General features: G+C 37.1%; 1 protein-coding gene across 1 annotated transcript; it reads right to left on the reverse strand.

The window, feature by feature from the left end:
- LOC110267567 lies at positions 7,791-12,117 on the reverse strand. Its single transcript, XM_021113263.1, has 2 exons — positions 11,647-12,117; positions 7,791-7,978 (listed from the first exon to the last, which is right to left on the reverse strand). Exons 1-2 carry the CDS (start codon positions 12,100-12,102, stop codon positions 7,835-7,837), a joined length of 600 nt encoding a protein of 199 aa, XP_020968922.1. The 5' UTR covers positions 12,103-12,117; the 3' UTR covers positions 7,791-7,834.

The raw sequence follows: 12,434 nt of genomic DNA on the forward strand, positions 1-12,434 counted from the left end.
AGGGCATTTTTTAGGTCAAAACAGTCTTGGGTCTTGTAGTTGTATCCTCTGTGGTAGTCGCAGTATAGACTCTTGTTGCTGCATGTCCGTTCGTTCAGTTATTGTGCCTTCGAGAGGATGCCTCGCGCTGCTATCTGGTGATAGATCTCCGTAATTGGGGCTGACATGGGTGTATAGTTTGTGAATTTCCCTACTCTGGGTGGCCAGTTGGTGGGAGCGGGCTTAAAGTGCTCTTTTGAGGTTTCTTTGGGTAGGAGTTGTTTGTTGGTGCCATGTTGTCCTGGTACCGTTTATTGGAGGCCACGACTTGGCTTACGTCGTTTATGTACTCTCTTGCCACGTTTTGGATCTTATGCATTGTCCACACCGGCTTGGTGGTTTGATATTTTCGAAAGTCTTCATTCATGAGTCCATTGGTCAGAAGGCTGGCCACGGAATCCGTGAGCCCGTCGACCGTTAGACACTCGTCATTGAACCTGTCGAGGTACTTCCTCATGGATTCATCTTGTCATTAGGTGATGTTCAGTTTCTTGTACGGTTTAGAAATTCACAAATGAAATCTCATTGCAAGTATAGTTCTAAACCAACAAAGAATCCTCACATGTAAAAATTTTGGTTGTCACAAGTACAAATCCCAATAAGAATTAACCGAAGTATTTAAATTCTAGGTCGTCTCACAAGGAATTGCAATGAAGTGGTCAATTATTGGCTATGAAGAACAAGGGGTTTGATTTGTAGTTAACAAGAAAAGTAAATAACAAGAAAGTAAATGACAAGAATTAATAAAGAAAGGCAAATAATTCTTGGCTAAGCATAGGAATTGAGATCACCATCCTTGTCAACAAATCATATATTGACAATTATGAGGAACCTAGCTCATTAAGTGTACTTCTATGCTGGAAGTATGCCAAATGGCTTGATCAACATCAATCCATAAGTCCTAACCTATCTACTAATTGACTTAGTAGTAAGCTAGTAGCAATGGTTATCAAATTGACCACCAAGGGTTCTCAAATCACCAATTCAATGAGACCCAATGACTCAAGTTTACCCAATTCCCTTAGCCTAGGCCAAGAGTCAAGAAAACTACTCAAATACTAGAGAAAATAATTCATCAAACACCTAGAGTGCAATAAAAGTAAACATCACAAAATGCAAGAATGAATGAAACCCATAACTAACATAAGCAAGAAATCAACAATAACAATCAAGATCAACATAAAAGAAACATGGAAACATAAAATTGCATTAAAAGGAAATCAAGATCCAACAATGGTTCATCAACACAAAGAGAGCAAAATAAGAAATTAACAAGAGAAACTAAGAAGATTAAGACAATAGAACACTAAAATATAATGAGAATTAAAATCAAAACAAGAATTGAAAGAGAAATTTGAGAGTGATTAACCTAGCTTTACCCTAATTTCTATCCTAAATCTAGAGAGAGGAGAGAGCTTCTCTCTCTAGAATTCTACCCCTAAAACATGATGAAAACTAAACTATGACTACTTGGTTCATTTCCCCTTCAATCCTTGGGTTCAATAGCATCAGAAATGAGTTGGATTGGGCCCAAAATGAGCTAGAAATCGCTGGCCACGATTTGCCAAAAATGAGCCACGCTGATCCACTGACGTGTGCGCGTGATGCACGCGTACGTGTCCTTAAAAGCAAAACAACTATGACAAATTTTATATCATTTTGAAGCCCCAAATGTTAGCTTTCCAACGCAACTAAAACCGCCTCATTTGGACCTCTGTAGCTCATGTTATGATCGATTGAGTGCGAAGAGGTCAGGATTGACAGCTTTGCAGTTCCTTCATTTCTTCATGAGTTCTCCCACTTTGCATGCTTTTCCTTCATTCCTTCAATCCAATCTTTGCCTTCTAAACCTGAAATCACTTAACAAATATATCAAGGCATTGAATGGAATTAAAGTGAGTTAAATTTAGCTATTTTAAGGCCTAAAAAGCATGTTTTCACACTTAAGCGCAAATTTAGGGAGAATTACAAAATCATGCTATTTCATTGAATAAATGTGAGAAAAGTTGATAAAATTCCCCAAATTAAGCACAAGATAAACCACAAAATTGGGATTTATCAAACCTCCCCACACTTAAACCAAGCATATCCTCATGCTAAGAATAAAGAAGGACATGTATGAACATTTATTCAATGCAAATAAACTATATGCACCTGTCTATATGAATGCACTAAAAGCAAGATGATTCTACCTACTTGGTTAAAAGTAAATTAATCCCCAAGAACACATATGCACATGTAGGGCTAAGTAGTATGATGATTCATGAATCTCACCAATTTGAATATCAAAATAAAGTACAATTAGACTTGCAAGAAGAAAAGCTCATGAAAGCCGGGAACGAGGAATTGAGCATTGAATCCTCACCGGACGTGTATCCGCTCTATTCTCTCAAGTGTATAGGGTTGATCACTCAATTCTCTTCTACTCATGCTTTCCAAGATTTGTCTTTCATCTAACAATCAACAATTATTCAATGCATGCATACATTCATCATGAGGTCTTATTCATAGGTTGTAATGGGGCTAGGGTAAAGGTAAGGATGCATATGGTCAAGTGAGCTTAATATTTGAATCTTTGATTAACCTAAGCTCTCACCAAACACATATAACAACCTATACAATTCGAATTCAATGCCTAGCTACCCATGATTCCCACTTTTTCACATACTCATGCATTTTCTTCAATTCATATTCCTTATGCATTGTTATTATTACTTTACTTTGGGGCATTTTTGTCCCCTTTTTATTGCATTTTTTTTTATATTTTTGTTTCTTTTATATTATTTTTTTCCTATTATTATTTTTTTCTACAAATTTTTTTTTCACATTCTTTTTTTTTTCAAAAGTATATTCAAACCTATCAATGTATACGGTTTTACATATTTAATGCATAAGCATGTACCCAATCCCATAATTTTCAACAAAAATACAAAATGCACTTTTACCTTAACCAATGTCCCAAATTTCCCATACCCAAATGATACACATCCTCAGTAGCCTAAGCTAATCAAAGATCCAAATTAAGGACGTTTATTGTTTTTCACTTAGGGGTAATGATGTGCTACAATTAAAAACAAAAGAGATTAAATAGGCTCAAAATTGGCTAACAATGGTTGATGAAAGGTAGGCTATTTGGGTAAGTGAGCTAAATGAAATGATGGCCTCAATCATATAAATGCATGTATACATGGAATAATGGACATAAAGAATCAAACAAATCATGGATTACAATCATAGAAAGAGAATAATACACGCAAGAATAGAAAATAAGTGGTTATAAGATGTAACCACGCACTTAGGCTCAAAACTCACATGCTTGTGTTCTTAGCTCAAAAATCATGTTCCAAAATAAATTCTTCAAGCAAGTTCAATAAAAAAATTTTCAAATTGGTAGGGTGCCCTAAAACAATTTTTCTTGGAAAAGAAATCATCACCCTAACCAAGTAGTCCTAACATAAAAGGAAAGTGGTAAAAATATGTACAAATTCTAACTAGCATGCAACTTATCATGCAATGCAACAACTAACTAGCAAAGGAAATTAAGAATTGGTGTTGAAAGAAGGAGATTGTTACCCATGGAGGTCGGTCGGACGACCTCCCCACACTTAAAGATTGCACCGTCCTCGGTGCATGCAAAGAAGAGCAATGTGGATGGGTTACTACAATTGATGAGCTCCTTCAAAAGGTTGTGCGCATGAACTTGTTTGTTGCCCCATTTGAAGCTTATCCTTTTCCTCTTGGTGGCCAACCTAAAAGGAAAGAAAAAGAAAGAGAATTGAGCCTACAACAAAGATAGCAAAGCAAGTAAAACATAGGTGGGGGCTAATGCCAAATAAGAGTAAGGTTCTCAACTATATGGTAGCTACAACATATAAGTGAGAAGGCAATATAAGCTAAGGCATACCAACTAATACTTGATGCAAGAACAAGGTTAAAGCATGAAGTGAATAACATGAAGAGCATGTCGAGCATCAAGTTCAAACAACAATTAACACAAACAAAATTAGTGATAAGCATGAGAGTATTTGGTCCCATCCTAACTCACTGATGATGAGGTATAAAAACAAGAGATCATGAGTCAGGAAGGACTAAGCATTAATCTTGTGTGTAGAGCAAATATTACAATTAATGCCAAACAAGTCATGAAGCACCAAAAGTAACCAAGAAATTCTCAATAATTGAGTAAGAGAATTCAACACCATTATTAAAATAAGAAACTTAGAAAGAAAAATAAGAACAAGCTATGAAAACAAAATTAAAATGCAATGAATAAAAGTATACAAATGTAATAAACAAAAGAAAATGAAAGATGAGAAAAATAAAATTGATAAAAATAGAATTTTGAAAGGAGAGGAAGAAAGTAAGAAAGGAAGATGAAAGAAGAAGAAAGGTATAAAGAAAGAAGAAGGAGAGAAAAAAGAAGAAAGAAAGAAGATGAAAAGGGAAGAAAAAAACAGGGCGCGGATACGCGTCGCTCACGCGTGCGCGTGGGACGCAGGGTGGACAAGCGACGCGTAAGCGTCTTGTACGCTTGAGCGTGGATGGTGAGAGTGTAAATCGACGCATACGCGTGATGTATGCGTACGCGTGGGTGCAGCTGTGCGTTTCGCGCAGCGTACGCGTGATGTTCGCACAACTCTCGGGTTCTATGTATGGAGCCATATTGACGTATCGACGCGTAAGTGTCGGGCATGCGTACACGTGCCTGGCCCCCCTTTTTTTCCATATGAAAACGGAAATAGGGCACTCTCCTAATCTTCAAGAATTCTAAAACAATTAAAATTAAAATTTAATAACAAATCTTTTTGGTTTTTGAAAAATTTTCAAATACAAAGCAAACAAAACTTATACTTCAAGTAAAACACTACTTGACGAACGGGTTTTTCTATCGGTAAAGAAACGTAAAAATATGATCGCGTTATAAGTATAGCTTCTAAACCAACAGAAAATCCTTTCGTACAAACGTTTTGGTTGTCACAAGTAACAAACCCCTTAAAAATTGATAACTGAAGTATTTAAACCTCGGGTCGTCTTCTCAAGGAACTGCAGGGAGGTGTTCTTATTATTGGTTATGACTTTTGTAAATTGGGGGTTTTGAAAGTAAGGAACAAGTAATTTAAATGACAAGTAAAATAAATAAATAATTGTAAAATAAACTCTTAGCAAGGTATGAGAACTGGAATTCCTATCCTAGTTATCCTTATCAATGGCGATGATAATTGGGTTTTAATTCCATTTAATTAACCTTTACTAAACAAAGAAAAGTCAAGTGGACTAATCAATTTGATCCTCAGGTCCTAGTCAATTCCTAAGGAAAGACTAGAGTTATTGGAATTCGATTCAATTAGCAAAAATAACAATTATCAATCACGATGAGTTTGAAAACTCAAGAGTCTCCAATTAATCAATTAAAGCCGAGAATATGAAGAGCTAAATTATAAATCTGAAATACCTCTATTGCATTAATAAAAGAAAATCAATCTAAACATAAAGAGTTCATAAGCCAATTTGGCAACATAAGTAATTAAATGAGAGCATTAAAATATCTGAAAGTTAAAGAGAATTATAAAGTAAAAGAAATATTAAACCTGATAAAGAGTTGAAATACTAAATCCTTTAAGAGGAATCCTAATCCTAAAACCTAAGAGAGAGGAGAGAACCTCTCCCTCTAAAAACTACATCTAAATTGTGAAAAATGAATAATCGAAGGCCTCTCGTGAATGGATGCATTCTCCCACTTTATAACCTCTAATTTGTGCTTTCTGTACTTGGATCTGGGCCAAAAAGGGCTTCAAAAATTGCTGGGAGCGTTTTCTGCAGTTTCTGGTGCGTGGCGTCTGTCACGCATCCGCGTGGGTCACGCGGTCGCGTCATCTGGGAGTTTTCCTTGTCACGCGTTCGCTTCGGTCACGCATAGGCGTCATCTGCGTTCTGCTCAAGGCGCGCGTCCGCGTTTGTCACGCGCTCGCGTCGCTGCCTTTTCGCGCTAGGCACGCGGCCGCGTCGTCCATGCGTTCGCGTCGCTGCCAGTTTCTTCAAAAACTCCATTTTATGCTTTCTTTCCATTTTTGTATGTTTCCTTTCCATCCTTTAAATCATTCCTGCCTTAGGAGATCTGAAAATACTCAACACACAAATCACGGCATTGAATGGTAATAAAAGGTAATTAAAATAATTATTTTTAAAGCATAGGAAACATGTTTTTCACATATATCACATAATAAGGAAGGAAAAGTAAAACCATGCAATTTACATGAATAAGTGAGTGAAGGGTTGAATAAATCACTTGAATTGAGCACAAAATATATCATAAAATATGGGTTTATCAACCTTCCCACACTTAAACAATAGCATGTCCTCATGCTAAATCCAAGATAAAGAGTAAGGTAAGGTTAAAGTGGTGGAATCTCATGCAATGCAATCTATTCTAAATGCAAACTACCTAAATGAATCATGCAATTCTAATTGTTATTCACTTGTATATAAAGCTTACATGTAGTTAAATTAATTCATATCCTCAGGGAATCATATATGCATAGCCAAACCTTAGATAATGTTAAAGCACTTTTACAATTGAGATGGGTAAAAATATTTCACAAACTTGCAAGACAATTAATAATTTAAGCAGAGATATATGGTGATGAGCTATTGAACCCTCACTGGATTTTGTGTTTACTCTCTAATCACTCAATGTTTATTGGGTTATTCACTCTATTCTTTTTCTATCCTTACTTTCTATAACTTTGTTCTTCGCCTAACCAATCAATAAATATGGGGCCAAGGTAAAGGTGAGGGTATATGTATAAGGCTAAGTGAGCTAATAAGTGAATCCTTGATCAGTCTAAGATCTCACCTAACATACATACTTTATAAATCAAAGTTTCTTTAACCTTTTTGCCCAACTTTTTCCCTCTTTGTATTGCAAACTCATGTATTTAAGTTTGTCCCATGTGCATTGATTCTTTTTATTTTGCATATGGAGAATTTTTTGTATCCCCTTATTAAATACTGGAAAAATTAAAATATATATTTTTTTAAAATCAATGCACATGGTAATTCAATTGTTTTTATTTCACATGAGCATGCTTCCCAAATTTTTATTTTGAAACATCTTATTCTTTTTAAATTCCTACTTTGTTTTTATCATCCCATGTTCCCATAAAGTTCCCCACACTTAAACAATACACAATTTCTATCTTAAGCTAACCAAGGATTCAACTTGGGATTTTTATTTTGTTTTTCTGCTTAAGACTAGTAATGTGGTTTATAGAGCAAGAGGGGATTAAAAAGCTCAAAGGGGGCTAACAAGGGTGATGCACAAGGTAGGCTAATTTGGGATAAGTGAGGAAAAATTCAAATGATGGCCTCAATAATTTCTTAGTATGTATCTATATTCTATAATTGGACATATAGATTAAAACAAAGTAAAGAACATCAGAATGAAAAAGAAGGGTAAAACACACAGGAATGAAATTTATGGTCTGAGTGCAACCATACAATTAAGCTCAAAACTCATAGGGTTGTGTGTTCTCCAGCTCAAAAACCATATATCAGTTATGTAACACCCTAACTACCAAAGCTCACGCTTCCGGCTGCGCAACTCTGATAGCTCGGACATTACGACGACTTTTATACTATTTAATACTAAAATATGAGCCTGTTTGAAACTTTAAACCGCAACACCACTCCCAAAAATTCTTTCATTCGATAACGTACATCCATAAATACCATACAACTTGCAACATCTCATAAAGAGTACATCCATATATATACATACATATATATATAAATAATATTACAAGAAATAATCAATACAATTCCTATCCCTCTTACAGATTATATCAAGATAAAGGCGAGGGTACAATAAGCCATAACTAAAATAATACAGAGTATCATAACAACAAAATAATAAGCTCTTCGTAACTTCTGCGCCCATATCTTGAAAAGGGAAAAATGTAGGGGGGGTGAGAACATCATCCTCGAAAGGGTTCTCAGTAGAGGGTTTTTGGGAATTACTGTAATAGGATACGTGAAGATAACCGCACCAGTGATTCATAACCGTCTTATGCCTCTTTTCAAAAATAACGGTTTACAATAGAAGTAAAGTCGGAAATCTTTTCGGAAAGAAGAACCGTTCAATTCTCAAAAACTCAAAGGCCTTTCAAAACGGTTTATCTATGCGGAACCAAAATAGCCTTTCATAATTTTATTCCAAACCAGAAACACAAAACCGAAATCAACCATCAGTTCATCTCTTTCCAACCACGGCCCTAGGTCCAAACAACCCAACCAACAACCAATCACCACAATCCAACAGAGTCCCAGATGCAAACACAGATAGGAAGTTCAAGCACAAACAAACAGTTATTACAAGTAGAACAGTTAGCAATTAATCACATAGGCAAACCAAGTATAATATGCACACCCAACCAATGTCACACAAATGCATATGATGCATGCCTGTCCCTAGTGGCTGATGATATCATATGTCGGTTACCAAGCCAACCCGACGTGTCCGGTAGCTAACCTGGACACAGTCTCTCTATTGCGCTTTATTATCATTAGAGGGTATTTGCGCCCTGTCGCCATTAGAGGGTATCTGCGCCCTGTCACCCTTACAACCAGAGAGAAAACACAAGCATACTCACATACAACATTCATCTCAGCCATCCGGCTTAAATTCACAATTCATTCAATTGCATACATGCATTTATACTCAACCATGGATCACCATTCATCTCAGCCATCCGGCTCACGGTTCAATCCAGAACCAGCCAATTTATCAATAAATACAGCCCTTCGGCTTAAGTTCATAATTCATAATCATCCATACGGCTCACAACTCATTCGGCAATCAGCCATAGTTCAATAGCATACACGGCCATTCCGGCTCACAACAAAACAACACTTCCACCATTCAACATCATCAAATTCATAAAACCGGCATTTAAGCCATAAATCACTTTTTTCAAGCCATTTCACTTTGAAATCAAGTTTCAACTCTTTTTAGCCTTGGCTTTAAAGATCTCATTTCTCAAATCATCTCAGGCTCATAAGCCAAATTTACTCAAAGTGAGTTTCCTTTTTAAAACAAAGCCACTCTCGGCATCCTCTTTCCCAAACTTCCAAAACCATGGAAAGTTAAAGATTCTTTTTGGGAACATTCAAAATCACCTATTCCACAATGGGATTTTATAACAAAATTTATCGGCAGAGTCCCAAGTCTTTAGGGGAGAATAATAAAACTCAATTTTCCAATTTCATTTAAAATCATTAAAACCTTGGCTTTCCATTTTGAGTAATAAAATAGGATCTAAGCCAAACCGAGTCACGTAATCATTCACTTCTTTCAAATCCGTTTCCTCTACTTAGGCAAAAACCGACTTCAAGCCCCATGATAAATTCTAGAACGTTTCAACTGTTCAAAGTTGTTTTAGTCTTGCAATAATTCAGAATTCAAAGAGTACTTAAAACCTTTCTCAAAACATTTCAAAATGAAACAAGTCAAGAGACATTCAAGTTCTTTCAAAGTCATTGAAAACTCCTCTAATTGAAACCCTCAAGCCAAATCCAAAGGCATTGCCCTTGTCACATTTAAAGCAGCTTAAAAACATAAGTTTCATCTAAGTAACTTTCTCCTGAAAGAGATACCATGCCTTTCTTAAGAAGCAAGACTAAATCACAATTTCCTCTTTAATAATTCATTTCGAAAGCATGAATAATCCTTTTCTCGATAATTCAAATAAAATAGTAGAAGTCTTTAACTCATCATTTTCCAGACAACATTTCAATAAAGACTCGGATTTTATAGAAATTTCGGCAGCACCTTGACAAACCCCAATTTGACGGTTTGTTTTGCCTTGAATTTAGAACATTTTGATAACCTCTTGTCACATTTAGCCTAAGAATTAGCATGATTTTGTTATCTCTTCCATGATTGTGCTTAAGTGTAAAAACATGCTTTTTAAGCCTTATCTTGGTGAATTCTAGTTTCTGTTTGATTCCATACGATGCCTTGATGTGTTTGCTAGTAACCTCAGGTTGAAACTAGGCATGGATCAAAGGAAGCAAGGAAGGAAGCATACAAGTGGAGAGAAGCATAAAAAAGTCAAAGAAGCAAAGTCAGCCATGCACGCGCACGCGCACAAGGCGCTTGCGCGCACATTGCAGAATCGACCAGGGACGCGCACGCGTACCATGCGCGCACGCGCCGATGATGGCACATGACCTCATTAATGCAACACGTGCCTGGCGATTTGAGAGGTTTTCTGAACCCATTTTTGGCGCCAAATTGCTAAGGGAAAGGAATAAAAGGATGAAGGATTAAGGAGGAGGGATGAATCATTCATCACTTAGGATCATTGATCACTTTAGATGTTAGTTACCATTAGTTTAGTTTTAGTTTTAGTTAGTTTCTAGAGAGAGAAGCTCTCTCTTCTCTCTAGAATTAGGATTAGGTTTAGGTTAATCTCTCTTCTTAGATCTAGGTTTAACTCATGCTTTGATTCACTTTTCATTTACCAATTCCTAATCTTCTCCTCTTCCTCTTTCTAGATATGTGCTTTAATAATTGTAATCCTTCATTTTGTTTTGGATATATTGTTGTTCCTTGGTTTCCTTTCAATAATACAATTTGAGGTAATTCATGATAATTGTGATTTCCTTGATTGTTGTTGTTAATTCCTTTCAATAATTGTTGTTAGACTTCATTCTTGTTGTTGATTTACTATATTAATTTTCATACCTTGCCAAGAGCCTTTTATAGTTGTTAGTTTATTTTCATTGCCATTTACTTTTCATGCTTCTTATCCAAAACCCCAAAATAACCCGTAACCGATAACAAGACACTTCATTGTACGTCCTAGGGAGAACGACCCGAGGTTTAAATACTTCGGTTTATAAATTTTAGGGGTTTGTACTTGTGACAAACAACTTTTTGTATGAAAGGATTAGTGATTGGTTTAGAAACTATACTTTACAACGAGATTTCATTAGTGAAATTCTAAACCGTCAAAAATCCATTCATCACACCTCCCCTAAAACTTGGACTTTTGCCACCCGGTTCGAGTCCCAACTAAACCGTTTCTCATTCCTTTTCAACAGCTCAAACCAGAAATCAATTCAAAAGCAAGCTAAATCCAACAGTCGGGCATACCTCAAGGAAACCATTTCAAAAATCAACTCAATATCAACCGATTTAACTCATTTATAAAGCTTTAAAGAATCGGGAATCGGCGACTGATTTAACTCATTTCCAAAGCTTTAAAGAATCAGTTCGGCAATAAATCATTTGTCCATAACCAAGTCAATTAAAGTAAACCAGGCTGAATTCAAAAGTGCATTCGACTTTTCACATCATTGAAATAATTGACTCAATTCAAACCAATCCTCAACGGGTTAAACTCATTTCAAATATTTAAAGAATCAACTTCAAACATTACATTTCACAAGCCACACAACAATCCTGCCAAACCAACATCCATAGTCATTCGAGTCAATCAATTGATACATAAGGCAGATACAATCACCAAGTACACAATATCTCACATCAGTACCCATATGTAATAATTCCAATAATAAACTATAGTTTTTGGAAAGCGCCCCTACCTCAAAACGTAAATTCCATAACCCAAACGCGTCACATAATCCTTTTTGCATCGACCCGAGATCAACAATCAAAATCCCGGCAGCCAAAACCTCAGTTCCAAGCCACTTTCGCAACAGTCTCAACACTCTAATCGCAACATACAACAACCGAAACTCAATCGTATAGCAATTAACGCCACAAACCTCAGCGTGAGATAACAGAATAGTAACCAAAAGACTTTCAAACCGAAAATGCTTACCGAACCAAAAAAGAAACGGCTGAACCAAAGCAACGGCGGTCTCCGAACCGGTTTGGCGGCAGCCCGGCAGCCACCTCAAGCGGCAGCGGCGACGAATTCCAATCACGATAACTGAAACCAACATGCAGTGACCATAATATTCTCGGAATTCAAAAGGATGGAGGCTAATGACAAGGCCCTTACCGGCAGAATTTTCCAGCGACGGCAGCAGGGGCATTTTCCGGCCGCAAAGGCTTACCGGCGCAACTCAACATAGAACCACAAAGAGCGGTGACAACCTCCAACGACTCCGGTGAGTTCCCTCAACGACGGTGATGGCCGGAACCCCAGCGGCGCTAACGGCGGCAAGAACAGCGCTGTTGGCTTCGCACAGCACGGATCAGCAGCGGTCCTTGAGCAGTGACGCGCGACGGGACGCACGGCCTCCCTCTCCCCGCAGCTCTCTCTCCCGTCTCGTGAACGTGTCCCTCTCGGGATTCAGTTGCTGCAATGCTTCCTCTCTGGCCGCGACTCATGGTGGCGATAGCAGCGCCGTTGGAAGACATGGAA

Source organism: Arachis ipaensis, chromosome B10, assembly GCF_000816755.2.
Source record: "Arachis ipaensis cultivar K30076 chromosome B10, Araip1.1, whole genome shotgun sequence".
NCBI classification, from domain to species: Eukaryota; Viridiplantae; Streptophyta; class Magnoliopsida; order Fabales; family Fabaceae; genus Arachis; species Arachis ipaensis.